The sequence below is a fragment of the Anopheles funestus genome, chromosome 3RL, assembly GCF_943734845.2.
Source record: "Anopheles funestus chromosome 3RL, idAnoFuneDA-416_04, whole genome shotgun sequence".
NCBI classification, from domain to species: domain Eukaryota; kingdom Metazoa; phylum Arthropoda; class Insecta; order Diptera; family Culicidae; genus Anopheles; species Anopheles funestus.
In genome coordinates, this window is record NC_064599.1 from 31,929,771 (window position 1) to 31,944,759 (window position 14,989).

A 14,989-nucleotide genomic window follows, 5' to 3' on the forward strand; every position below is an offset into this window, starting at 1 on the left:
GCTATTTCATGTACAATTCATCATTTTCCACCAGTGACATCGACTTGGTCAGCTGTAGTTTATAGCGGATGTTTGCGTGCACGAAAGTCTTGCCGTTCAAGAAGAAGATAAGCAAAACTCAAAGCGGCACCGTGTGAAACAGACCGATTCGTTCGGTGGCTGTGCAAAAAGAAGAAACGAGCAAACTGGTACAAACGTCTTCTTACTGTTTGGCCCGTTTGTAGTAGTAGTTTCATCCCGGTTTTTACGAAGGGTTTTTCCTTATGCGAAGGGCAGCATTTTGAAACCTCACTCGAGCACCACGTAACTCATCCACCATGTGATTGAGACCCGATGTGCAATGAGCTACCCAAAAGGTGGGGAAAGAAAATGAGTGATTGAAGCGCTCAGGCTTGATGATGGGTCGAGAACGCTTGCGCCAAATGGGGGTGCACTTTTGCATTGACTGCTGCCGCTGCTGCTTAGTTACACGCTGGACAGCTCTTTTACGGTGAGTGTAACCGAAGGTTTGTGTACTAGCCTGTGAGTGATTGCCGTTCGTTCGACACGGGATTAGGGCGAGAATTTTTGCCGGTATTTTTCATACTGATGACGTCACGCTGAACTTTCTAAATGTCACTTGTTTAAGATAAGGATGTAAAGAGTATTGTTGCACAAATTTTTACTTAAATCTTTTTTTTTATCAAAATAACACACACTTCTAAACACATGCAATACTTTTCTTTTGCTTTCTAACCATTTAATTTTATCTCTACTCTCGATCTTTACAGAACGCTCCACCTGGCTGTAAATAGGTGTGGAGTGAAAGTGCGTTGAATGGACAATTATGCTCAAAACCTCATATCGTTCCAAAAAAACCGTTGCTCACTTTTCTTCAAAACGCTTATACCAGCACTGGCATGACACTCGCGTGCTTGTGGGTGACGACGAAACCCACCGGAGGTGAGTACGAAACTCAACCATAAGCGCTCATCGCGAACATCCTCGGCTCGTCGACCGTCGTCATCGTGGTCGGGTATCGAGGACCGTCGGGACCGTCGCATGCCGTAGCAGAGGTTCCTAGATCCGGTTGGGACTGTTTTGACTTCAGAGAAAGAAACGTGGAACAAGGATACGGGTGTGTTATCGTCATCGTCGTTGTCGTCGTCGTCGTGCTCGTCGTCGTTGTTGTCGTCGTCGTCGTATTTAGTTGTTCAAATCATAAGTTTGTTGTTTGTTCCCCGGTCTCGTGTGAATACTACTGCTACTACTACTACTACTACTACTAAATACTACAAAATCACTACAACCGCTACTACGAATACTATTACTATTGTCACTATTCGCTAAGGTGCGCCGCGTGTGATTGCAAATGTCTGGTAGTAATTTGCTCGTCCAAGCAACAAAGTGCGGAAACGTTTGAAAGGAAAACCAACAAGGAGGAGAAGCCGCTGCATCGCTTGCACAACCGGTACGGACGGCATATGTAAGCGAAGGGAAACGTTCAGCACGAGCGGTCGTCACCACCGGAGAGCCGTTGTCATCAGCATCATCAATTGGCCACCAAAAAGGAACGTTGTAGTAATTGTAGCACACATTGGACCGGATAAGGAAGAAGCAGACTGGTTTTGGTGTTCTTGAAAGCAAAGCAAAGTGCTCTGCTCTGGTCGTTTGTTAAGAAAAACAAAAACGGGAACGAACAGGAAAAACAAAACAAACAAAAAATATCACAAAAGTTTGCCGAAATTCGGATCGATGTGGATGAGTAGCGGTGCAGCATGTTGAGTGCGGCTCGTAACCTGAAGCCACCCGCCAAAGGAAGCAGTAAACAGAAGTGCCCAACAGAAACGTTAACGTAAAAGAAAAAACCGAAGAGCAACTAAAAAAAACAAAACAACACAACACAAAAAGGCATCATCAAAAATGTCCACTGTATAAAATAGGCTAGACTATCAACTATCATCACAACCCGGAATAGAGGCAATATTGCAAACAAAAAAAAAGCGGCAAAAGTTCGGATGCAACTGTAAAACATTGTAAAAAGTATCAACAAAACGTGGAACGTGTAGGAGAAATACCGAAAAAATTTCCGCAAAACGGAAAATCGTCTCCCATTACTCCCACGAATGCACCACGAACAAACAACTTACATACTCAAAAACGAAGAAGAAAAACAAAAAAAAAACAACCCAGAAACACTGAGCTCTGAATCAATCGAAAAATCATTACAGGGATTATATAGTTTACGAAAAGTGTATGTTAGTCACCGTTTTGTGTGTATGTAATGCTGGCTGTTTAGATGACGATGATGGTAACCATTTTGCTTGAGCCTTTTCCTTCGATGGTAGCACATCCTTCACCGTAACGGGGGACATACACTGGATGCTAAAAGTGCAGCTTACGGAGAAATAAACAAAAACCCGCGATAGAAATAACTTACAAAGAGAGGAAAACGTGAAGCAAACAAAAATTCCAAAAAACCTCGATCGGTAAGTGTGGCAGTAATGTAAGGAAGTGTTGTGCCGTACTAAAGCTCACCAAAAAACAAGAAGAAAAAAACCACTGAAAAGCCTTTATCAGCGCGTGCGATACAAGTTAAAGAGCGCACCGTGTGCAGCAAGAGAACAAAAAACGAAGGGATATTAAAGCTAACCATCCACCCCCCACCGGTGTGGGAACAGCCGAGAGTTTGATGCCGGCGCCACTGTCAGCTGGAGTGCGTGCTACCGTTGCATCCGAATGAAAGGACGGGTACCAGCAGTGTGGACTGGCTTTTCCGTCTGAACGAACTGACTGACTGACTGGCTGGTAGTCAACCAACCGGCGTTCCTGGGGACGAGCGAGCGAGACCGATTGTGTCCGGAACGATAACGATCCGGATCCGAGCGTGAAAGGGACGCGGCGAATGAGAGCAAAACGGCCGCATGCATTTGCCGTCAATAATCAACAATCAGTCAGTCACTCAGCAGTCAGCCAGTGGCAGCACAAAACCAGCAGTGTAGCAGCAAAACAGCAGGAGCAGGCGGGCAATATACATATTGACTGCATCCCTTACGGTCAGCCTGGGCCATACTGGGCTATCGGTGCATACGGTGTCAGCGTGCCGTGAGGTTTTCTCGTTGTTTTTTTCCGGCGTACCCTAACTTTAAACGGTTTTGCGTGCTCAAGGGGCCCACAGGTGACCTGGTGCTGCGCTTGTGTTTTTGGGGGTGCATTTTGGGGTAGCAAGTTGTGCCACTGTTTGTTCGGAAGTGAAAGTGAAATACACTCTCGCCGTTTTTTTGTTGTTCTACTCTTCCTAATCTGCTGCAGCTGTAGACGTACGCTATACGTCCTTGTCCAAGTGTCCTGCTTAGTGTGTGTGTGTGTGTGAGCTACAAATAATTCGGTGCTCCGGTAACTTCCGTAACGAAGACGCTGATAGAGACGATTTTGCCAAAACAAAAAGAAGCAAAAAAAACCGCGTGTAGAAAGTATTACAAAATTAGCAATTACCATTAGTACACATTAGCACACAAGGTCGCTATTGGCAATTACAAAAAAGTAACCAAACAAAACGTTAAAACTGAGCAGGAGAACCGCAACCATCACATCAAAAAAGTGCCTAACTATTTCCGTTTTGCGTTCCGCTTAATCTGTTGTTGTATTCGGTCCACCAAACCGCTGCCCTCCCCGACGCCCTTTTAAATCGCGCGCGTGTGTGTGTGTATGTGGAGCTTGAATATAGCTTCATTCGCAAAATCAAGGCCGGCATTTGCTTCGGGACGCTTTTTGAGGAACATCCAGCTAGTGTCCACATCCCCAGTTGCAGAGTTCTGAAAACTAAGTCCGGCGTTACTGTTAGCCTGCCGTATATTGGGGAGTTTGTTTTGGAAGCTCAAAAAAAACAAGGAAAAATCGAATACCAAACGTCATCAAATACATAAATTGAGCAGTGCACCGAAGTTGGACTAAAAGGAGGAAGCTGCAAAGTTTGTGGTAAAGGAATAGCAAGTGCATACAAGCCGTTAATTTACGAGCGGATCGTAACATTACACAAACCAAACGCATAAACTTATCCTCCGATTGTTATCATCCGGGTGATTGTTATTCGGGAAATTCGAGGAAACTCGCCTCGTAACCGTAACCGGCAACTCCCCATAAAAAGCCTTCACCGAGAAAAAAAACCCCGTGCGATATCGTTGTACGAGTTTCCGTAACACACATTAAAGTGCTTCGTCGGTCTTGTGCTTTGGAAAGAAGTGAAGAAAGAAAAAAAACCCACATCCGCCAAAGACGCGCGAATTGCAAATCTGTGAGAGTTTTGATGTGAACATTGATTTTCCCAGTTTTTATCGCGTGTTTTTCTTTTCTTCGCTGTACCGTCCCGCGTACGTTTTCCGTGTTGCCCATTATCGCGTCTCGCTTTTCGGAAATCGATTTTGCGCGGATATACAACAAAAAAAGTAAAAGCAACCACCCTACAGGGACAGGAGAAGGAAACAACAAAAAAAAAACACCGCCGAAATCATCCACTGTCCAGCATCGACATCTAAGGCGGGAGAGTTGAACGCGGTGATATGAGCAGCAGTAGCTTTGTGCTTCCCACGAGATCGTGAGGTAACAACGGTGATTAGGAAATATTTGTGATATCAGTGTGTGTGTGTGTCTGTGTGTCTGCGTGGCCCGTAGGGAAGGTACGATACTTCAGCTTCCAACCTTCGTAACTGTAGGTGCATAGAACGTCAAAAAAAGAAAAACCTTCCTTCCTTCAACATATCGGAATTCTTACTTGCGAATGCTGATCTCGTCGGTATTTTCGTTTCGGTAAAATTTAAATCCAAAAACCTCCCATCCCTGCCCCAGTCGGTACGGGACGTGACTAGTGCCAGGGACTCCTGTTTTGCAGTCGAGATTACATTACTACCGAGAAGAACACATACGAAACACATTCCGGAACGTTCGGGTTGGTTCTAATAATAGTTCCGCACAATAACAATATCACATCACTTTTGTCGGTCGGTCCCATCATTATCGCCGATCTTCTCCGTGGAGGGGATTTTTTCCCTGGAAGCGCCAGGAAAATTCCGAATTTTAAAGTGCACGTGTGAAGAAAACCAGAAACACCCGTACCCGGGGCCTTCGGTTCGTCGCGCGCGCGTATTTCCGTGTGTTTAGTGTTGTGCCGTAAGTTTAAGTTTTTCCTCGCGAAACGGTTTGTCGGTGTAAGTGATCCGTTTTTCTCGCGTGATATTTGTGCACATATTGTTTGAGTTTCTTTCCGTTTGGTTTCCGTGTGTTTCGAGTGTACTTCCTCGTGGGTGAAGCAGTGCACAACGTCAGTCGGTAAAAAAGCTGAAAGGTTGATCCGTTGTTCCATTGTTTCTTTGCAATGCTGTGATCGGAGAAATATTATTCATCGACCAACTTGAATCCATCAGAAGCATCCAAAGCATCCAGTCCGTGTGTGTTTTGTGTGATTGTGTGTTTCAAGAGCGAAGAAGCCAAATCGTACGAATCGTGTGAATGCAGTTTTGTTGCTGGAGCATTGGTAATTCCTACCCAGAGTCAACGGTTAAGGTGTTAAGGCCGCGGGGGCCCTTCAGCAAGTGTGTGGGTGTGTGTGAGCGTGTGTGTGTGTGTGTGAGGGTGGAAAACAACCAAGTGTGAAGTGATATTGCCGCGAGCCACATATTTGCCAAGTGTGGTGGAAAATATTGATGATATTTTCTGAAAATCATAAAAGTCATCGGTGTGTGAGTGAGGTTTTGTTGCTGTATTTCGTCGACGTTTCGCTCGATTTCGATTTCGTTTGTATCACAATTCTGAACAACCTGATCGTACAACGTGTAGCTGGTCTTTTTTGTGCCCATACACCGACCAGGAAGTGGATGCAACACTGACGGAAAGTGTATACCCCCCGGGTGTGGCAGCGAGGTGGCATAAAGCACCCCACCATCAAAAAGGAAAGTCACGGCACGAGCAGGGGAAATATTCCACCGTGGCAATCGCGTACTAGTGCTGTGAACAAAACCTGCTAAAGCTAAAGAGCAAGGTTTTCAAGAGATCTGGTTTGGTTTTAGATTGCGTTTGGCAATACGTGCATAGAAATCGACCATAGCAAAAGTGTCGTCTGGTCGACATTGCGCGATTTTCCAGTGTTCGGAAAGAATCATTTTATTGCGTTTCGAGAACAACCAAAGTACTCTGCATACATGTTAGGTAAGCAAATGGAAGCTTCTTCAAATATAGGATTTAATTTCTTCATAAAAAAACTATAATTCATAAGAAATCTTCGAGGAAAGGCATACAACCTCATTACCTTTAAATTCGTACTCGCAAAACCTTAAAAATTCCACCGTTTAAAGCGAAGCAACACGAACGACGCAATGAATGCATTTCTCCAAGCGAAAGTGAACAATCCAAATCACTTGCACTTCAATTTGTTGGCCTTGTTTTGTGGCAAAAGTGTACCGGGTCCGGCTCCTCATGCTGGTTCAAGTAGGATTTCCAGTCTTCAGTTTTACAGTTTTCCTTTTTGCCGCGATATATCGCCCTTTAAATTATTGATAAATATAAAACCTAGAGCGCTTTCGGGACGATATTTCTTTCATTCTTTTTTTGCTGCTGCTCTCGCAAAACCACAACCGCATATATACACACTCACACACACAGAGCAAATACACGCGTACATACTTTCCACCCACGGTGGGGTCGGGAGTTTTTGCTTCCTATTTTTTTTTGCTTCACCCAGTGTAAGCAGACGGTTTGAGTGTGCTAAATTGTACGTACCGTAAGGCGATTCCGAGACGATTGAAGGAGATGGATAGACGAGGCCTTCGTTTGCTCGGTGGGCGCCCCCGTCAGACCACGCGTCCTTCGGGGGGGATGGAGCAGACATTTGGAATGGTTTTTCTCGCTTTTATACGAACGGTGGGTATACGCTGTGATGCCGGAGGATCTGAATACATACGTACCCACACATACATGTACGTTTAGTCGCGTCCGCGACTTTGAACCGACGGCACGAGAGTGGGAAAATGAGAGAAAATCCATCTCTCCACTCTAATGTGCCTTTTTTCCAACACCCCCCTTCTCACCTCCTCCCTTCACACCCTCAGTCGTGTGCCTTTGGTGGTCTACCCGCTAAGCTAACGACCCATTCCCACATACATACACACACATACAGTCATCAAAACATTCCCCCCGTTACGGCTGGATTCTTCTAACTCCGTCCTAACATCGCTTTCTGGCCTAGGCAAGTGAGGACACGAATTTGCTGCGAAGGATTTGTTCCTATACATATATATATGTGCGGTCATTAGTATATGCTCTCATTTTACGTATTCTCAGGTTTCCGTGTGTGTTTTTTTTTCGTTTTCTTTACTGTTGGCCTTTCATTTGCGAGCTCATTTTTCTTTTCCTTTTTGTTGCCCACCGAGCTGCACGCCTTTGAAGCCTTCGTCTTTAGCCCCCATCCCATCCCGCCAAATAACTCGGTAAAATGCTTGATTTGCTGCCTACCGTTGGTTCGTTTGGTACGTTTTACTAGCATAAAGCTTTTTTCCCCCTCAATTTGGGCCTCCAATGGTGGGCTTCATGCTTGTACGACGTTCATCGTTTGGTAGCTGCCTGTAGCTGTGGAGCCTACACCTAGGATGAGCGCGTTTTATCCGTACTAACAGATATCTGTCACCTGCCTTAGCCGTTCTCGCTATCCATTTGCGATAGATAAAACCGACCGGCAAAGGGACACACGTTAGGCGGGCAGGGAAGGAAAAAAATCAAACAAAACCCAAAGCAGCTGATGAAGTTTTTCTTCATCTTCACCGGTAGCGGTAGCTTAGTTGCCGATAGTTGCCACCGATGCTGTCCGTGGGATGGCCTCGGTATCGCACTCCTGGGCAGTTCAACCAAAACCAGAAACGACAGGCAGCCATTTGCTAGGTTGCATCGTTAGGGTATGTTTCTTTTTTGTGTGTGCTCCAAGGAAATAGAAAATGAGGTCAGTTCTAGCTTTAAGATCGGTGCAGCACCAAACCTAGATGCATCAAGCTGTGCTGCTTTTGGTGGAAAGTATAAGCGTTAAACAAATGCCAGGGAAACTTATTTAAATTATATTAAAGAAATGAATAATGAAATGTATTAAAAATGCAAGAATTAAATTTAAATTCTTCTTGCGAGATAAAAATTTAAGGTTTTCTTGTGATTTGAAAACGGTTTCAAAACGGTGAAACGAAAGCAAAACCATTTAATAATCTAATTATTGGTCTTTTTTTAAAATGGAAAATCTTTCTTACCGTCCCTTTCTGAAAGTATTAAGAACGTAATCCTTGCATAATATTTGGCTAGTAGCAGATAGACACAAACAAACTTAGTATTTCCACTTAAAACACAACTACGCTCGCTCCGGCTGCAACGAACATCGTCTTAACGTAGCCGATAACCCGCTTAAAGCAGGTTTTTGCTTCTTGCTACAATCCAGCAATGGGCTTAAGCATTATCACAAGATCCCGAAAGTATAAATCTTCACCGGGGTTTCTCTTGGGCGCCACAATACACAAGACACAGAAGGCAAACAAACAAACACCCGGCACGGTGGACCATCGCCACCGTGTGCAATATAGGTGTGCAAGTGGTTGCATCGTGCAGAAACAGATAGAACCGGGCCCGGTCCCGTACTCCGAGCGGGTTCTACGGTGCTGTGTTCATACATAACCGAACGTACGTGGTGTTCGAGCTGACAATAGTTTGCATGCCAATGAAACAAAACCCAATGCTACCGATCAAGCTCGCTCACAGGCACAGTTGCAACAGTTGCATTCTGTTCTGCTTTTGGTAGGGTCGAACTGACTCAACTGGTCGATGGATGCATAGGGTTTACTCACACCCACCAGGGGAAACACCTTGCGCTTGGGAAATGCCTTCGGATCCTTGTGCTGGTGGGTTTTATGGGGGATAAGAAACGCCCGGGTATAAACAGTCTCCGGCTCGCGTTCCGTCACTTGTGTGTTGTGATAAACTTATAAAGTCACGTTAGCAGGCATAACAAAAATCACGTGCCGCTTCATTCATTGTTAACGTAACCCGTCGGTGCCTGTTGCGGGAACGGTACCTTATAACGTGTCTTAAGTTGCTAACGCGTGCATTTGTGAGCTGTTCGGTTCGGGACACATAATGATCAGTTTTTTTTTGTTTAAATATTTTGCTTGAATTTCGACTAGTAAAAGTAAGATTTTTAATAGTTGTTAAAGTAAAACTGGAATCGTTACGAACTTCAAAATGTAGTATCATTACTAGCATATCATAATGTTTCTAACAACTTTGTGGTTTAAAACAAAGAACAAAACTTTTTAAAACATCAGAAGAAAACGAACCCTGCTGGAATAGATATGGAGCTATGGAAAATCCAACTTTATAGAATGCCTGAGATTTTGAAAGACAAGTCAAGATGGAATACAGTTGCTGGATACTAGAAAAATAACATCAGAAGAATGTTTGGCTATACCGCAAGATTGTTCTACGACAAATAAATAAGAAAAAGGAAGAATAATCTCAAATTTTTTGGTTGATTCTCCGAACAAAGTTTTACAAACAGACTGTGAAGTGATTTGTCGGAATTCTTTATGGCCTTTATGATATATGAAAAAAGTATTTGAATACTCAAGCATATATCCAATTTCAAAAAAATCATAGAGGTTTTGATCTGCATTAGTAGTGCTAGAAACAGCTTCCACCTGTCAATCGTTTCTCTGAAGAATTTGTATTTTCGAACAGAGTTCATCTTTATGTTGCACATTTGCTAGATCGTCTCTACGTGTGGAGATCATGTTCGTGAAGTTCCAAATCTCACTATTGAATTCGATTTCCAAAAACATTTCGAGAGCTTCACTGGCTATTGGTATTGTCATTGTTGGTATTTTAGGCGTGGTAATTATTGGTTTTCATCTGATAGATCCACATTTAAATACAGGTCACTTAATGCGGTGTGACAGACATGTTACTACTGCAAAGACAAATTCAAAATTCTTGATTATAAAGTTCATTCTTACAATGATTTAAGAAAAATCAGATTTAATCTCCTTTACCAAATATTAGACGTAGTTTTTTCTGAATTGGCGATACTTTCCAAACTTTTTCAAATTTTATTTAGAAAAGAGGGGTTTTTAACGTTAACGCGGCTTTTATTGGAGAAGAAGTTTCCCAAGCATGAAAAATAGTTAAATCTCAAAACATTCAAAATATTGTACACTCCCTCATATACTAAATTGAACAGAAATGCAACGCTCTATGAGAAACACATCTCCCCTAGCAGTAAAACCGAGTTAAAAATAATCAATATTTTCGCTTTACATACGGCAGCCGCTTAACAACCCTTTTCAACACTGTTTAAAGCTGATCCTGGCTGGCGGGTTTTAGAAAGAAAAAGCGCTGCTCATACAAACGGCCCAAGCCACTTCAAGCCGCCTCAATTGGTTTGCCCAGCATTTCAATCTTGTGGAGATGTAAAAATTACTTGCCCGGGAAGCAGGGAAAATAAATAACCGAGCATCGAAAAAAAAACCAGCCAGGGGTCGTTGCTTTCACTGGAGCGAAGTAAAATTTAAGTGAAAATAAAACGATCCCCGAAACGGAACGAACCCAACGGTTGTGTTCGCCTGCCAGCATACTCTTCGACTTCTTTCACTCTGCCCGGGCCCGAGTTTTTGTGTGTGCTTCGGAACCGTTTTCAATCGAAAGAAATTTGAACAGATTTGCTTTCAATACTGTACTGCCGGCTGCACAGCCGAACCGCTTGATGTGATGGGAATAGGAAGCGAAGAAAAATGATTATGTTACATCATAAATTTGGCTCCAATCAATATCGTGTACATATGTGAGAATGTTGTTTCCGCTGCTCGAGTATACCCCGAGCTCGGGTCGGTATGGTTGTTTTTTTTTGCAGGGCGGTATGAGTAAATATCGATTGTATCAGCACACCCAGTAGCAGCGGTAGCCTTACCTTAGACGCTCGAGAATATATTTTATGACTAGGGAAGTTTGCAGGATACGCTTGAAGGTCATACAAGTAGTGTGCATGGAGTTGAAGCACTCCCGAAGAAATAGAGTTGTCTTGAAAAGCATCTTACGTACGAACGTCTTGTAGTGTTTTATTGCTGCCTAAGAAAAAAAAACATAAGCCTGATAAGATTTTTATCATCCGAATGAAGGAAAATACAAATTTCTTATCATTAAACAATATTGGTGGTGTGCCTTTGTTCCCTGAAACACTTCACACACCCGCACAGACTTCAAACTCCATTGCTGGAAGCGTATCTATTTGTTAGCAAATTTGTCGTAGGCATGGTTTGCCGAACTCATTCACAAGAATAATATTTATTTTCGTACGCACCTTGGCATTCTGCAGGCATGAAGATGCGAGATGTCTGGCCGGGTGCGTTCTCCATCTTGAAGTACGTTCAATTTGAAAAGACAATAAAGCAAAGAAACACTCGAATGTCCCCAAATGAAACTGCTTGATTGGTTCGAAGCAGCCGCCTGTGTGCAGTTCTGTTTGTACATCATGTATTTCCATAAGTACGACGATGTGTCACTCCATGCTCTCCCCCTTCGGCTGGCAGAGCATAAAATTGGCTTGAGGTTGCCAACAGCGGCAAACCTGACATGGGAAAAAGCTTTTGCACGAGTATTTGCGTAAGAAAATGAAACGTCAATAAATAAACGCCCTCGCCTTTGCTACGGATGGTACGCCGAGGCAAGGCTAAGGCATTTTCTGAGAAGTTAAAGCACTCGGGTTTTTGCAACTTTGGGAGCATGCGACTTAGACCGAGCTAGTGTTTCGAAATTCGTTGTCTGAATAAATTTAACAAAACATTGACACCATCATTAAGACGCTACGGTCGGATGTAGCTTTGTGCACGGCTGTACCTACGTCCTGCGTTGGGATGGTTGCGATGGTGCCTGGTTCCTGCGGCTGGTTGACACGTAAAGCTCTACGAAAAACACCGAAGCAACACACTTGCATGTACCACCAACGGTAGATGGTCTGGTGAAGGTGCACCGATTTCAAACAGGCCTAGAACCCATCATTTTGGTTTGGATCGTGACTGCAAGGGCTTACCAGAATTCATCCTTTAAGGTGTTTGTTTCGGTTTCTAGGGCTTGTTTTGCGATCTTGTTTGATTTCGTTCTATGGTGTTTGCCAGTGACCGAGAAAAAAAAGAGAGGAATCTAGAATCTATTCATGTCAACCTCACACACAGCGTTCGGTACAATTTGGTACAATTGTTTCGATGGAGTTTGTTACCGTACCGTGTCGTTTGGGGACTCCAAAATCCCTTTTATCGTGTTGGAGTGGTTGACTTGCCGTTTTTGGGAAAACATTGCAAATCGATAAAATCCTTTTTGTTGCATTTTAGTGTGTGGGGGTTTGTGGGTTTTGTGGGCGAGAATAAGATGCATTCCAAATGCAGCTTCATGGCATGGTACGTTTCGTACATTGTCATTTTGTACAACGTGCATAGTTTTTTTCAAGCGAGAATTTAATGAGTTATAAAATGAGTTTTTCATCAAACGATGGTGGAACTTTTGTTCAGATAGCTTTTATGTATTAAACTTATTTTATTTTGAATTTCTTGAATATTATTGAGCCTTGACCCTTGAAAATTTGTTGGAACTCTTATAACAAGGAACTGCTGATCGAGATATATTTAAATGAACTCAGAAATTTTATTAGTTTATACAAATAGAGCAAATACAAGGAACCATAAAAAGTTTAGCAATGATAAAAAAGTTACACAAATACAACTATTTTTTATTTATCACATTACCGCGGGAAAAATATGAAAATGAAAAAGTAATTTCGATGATGCACTATAAAAACCACTTCGAAGTTTGGATTCGAAGTTAGGGCCCTTTAAAAGTACAGTGGATCGCCGATTATTCGGGTATCTTTTATCCGGTTTTCCCATTATCCGTGCAGCTCGGAAATGACAGTTCCAAAGGCGAATTGATATATTAACTTCAAACCGGTGATGCAAGAAATAAAAGCTTCAATAGGAAATGATACAAATGGCTTAAGTTTGACCAAATAAAACAGATTTATTTTGCAAAGTGCATCTAAGAAAATTAATTTTTAGCTTTAAAAAAAAAAGTTCACCCATTACACACTAACCAGTAATATTTATGAATAAAATAAGTTGTCATATTATCCGTGATATTCGCTTAACTGCCAGGGGCCGAATCCCGATCAGCACGGATAATCGGCGTTCCACTGTACATTAAAATGGTACAAAATAGTATACAAAAAACTGAAACTAGATAAACTGGAAATGAGTAAAGGCGTAGACAATATTTATAAAAAATACTTTATTATTTGATCTTGACATGCTGTAGGAGTACCCCGAACGGCTCAGTGTCGAGCGGCGTCGTCTAGCAATCCAATATACCGGACTCTTTCCGAGGGTATGCGTTAACTAAATCACTCTGTCCATGACGAGCTAAAAGCACTTTCTTTTTTTATGCTAAAATTGTATCCTTCCCCAAGAAAAAAGCTTGGTGACTTCTTCAACAAATAATACATCATACCTTTGTATGGTCGCATTACCAAAAATTAATTAAATATATGCTATATTTATAAACCATTCCTTTCCGTAATCCTAATCTGTCTACTAACGAAAAATTACCGATACTAAAGCAAGGTTAAAGTAAAGCTCATTGGAACATCCTTTAAACCATTTCAGCCGCTTGAAGGCAATCTTCAGGACCAAAAAAAAGGAGAAAGCAACAACTCAATTCGCTCTAAGGCACGAACACTGTAATCGCATTAAAAATTTATTCGAATCATTTTTATCAATTTTACCGAATCCTTGCTTTCATCACACCCCCCGCGGGAAGAAAAAGGATTTGTATCCCGTACGTCACCTACTTGCCAGTCCCATTTAATGCTTGGACTTTCGTGGTGCTTTCCACGTTCACATACACTTATTTCAGTTTTTGTGCCCACTGTACGGCTTACGGGGTTTACTATGAAGAAGAAAACGAAATAGAAATAAGCAAAAGAAATTGTACAAATATCCAATCAACTGTTGTAACTGTGGTAAGAATGTTTCGTCCATTATTTTCGTGTTGGAAATATTCTTTCCTTGTTGAATTTTTTACAGTATCTCTTGGAAACTATTTTAATATAATTTAAAAATCTAAATAAAATGTTTTTAAATTTTTCTTTGTTTAAATTTACACAATAATTATAATAACTTGAAATTTTAATTTTCTTGTAAACAGTTGTTCTGCTCGATACAAATGAAGTAATTTTTATGCCACTTTGTTTTATTGATTTCACATTAAATCTTTATTATTATCGCTGAAAACTAAGCGTTATTTTTAAAACAGGCGAAAAAACTAGTATTGGAAAATGAAATGAAATGGTCACAAGAAAAGGAAAAAATCTCAAGTCATAATGACATTTCCAAAACACAAACCGGGCACTAACACCTTCAACAGCAAAACGGCTAGTTCCGTAAAAGCTCGCAATTCAGAAGCACAAATCGATAAGGAAGGCAAGAAACCAATGAGTCATCCAAGTCGGTGCGGGTCGGGGGATAAAAGAAAGTGTCGGCCCTGGTAACCGTGTTAGCTACTACGGCAAGCCCAATCGAACACAGGAGAAGGAAATAAAATCAATTTTACACCCGCAAACCACCTTACCAGAAAACCCCCTGCTCGTACCACAACCAGCTCATACTCGAACTTGCATCACCGTGTTGTGAACGGAAGCGCACGACTAATTGGTTTGTTTTAGAGCACCCGCCAAAGTGACCCGCCGGCAGCCAGTTTTGTAATAACAATAAATTACACAATTTATACAAGCATCCCATTTGCGCGAATCCAGCTGAGCAGGACGAGTACCAATCACACACACACACATACAGAGGCAAAACTCCAGAACTGGCTGCCGACGGGATCGGTCGTCAAAGTGCATTAGCGTTTCATTAGCGATTCATTTTGCCTATCTTGATTGAGTATCCACGAT

The 14,989-nt window shown here is 42.2% G+C and overlaps 1 protein-coding gene across 12 annotated transcripts in view; it reads left to right on the top strand.

The window, feature by feature from the left end:
- The window catches only part of LOC125770974 (CUGBP Elav-like family member 4), a 468,092-nt gene that overhangs the window by 104,648 nt on the left and 348,455 nt on the right, over positions 1 to 14,989 (top strand). For all 12 annotated transcript variants that reach the window (XM_049441119.1, XM_049441110.1, XM_049441115.1 and 9 more), the window contains one exon: positions 771 to 6,180. In XM_049441119.1, coding sequence (XP_049297076.1) covers positions 6,174 to 6,180 — 7 coding nt within the window. In that variant the 5' untranslated portion in view covers positions 771 to 6,173. Of the gene's footprint in view, positions 1 to 770; positions 6,181 to 14,989 lie in introns of those variants that run through there.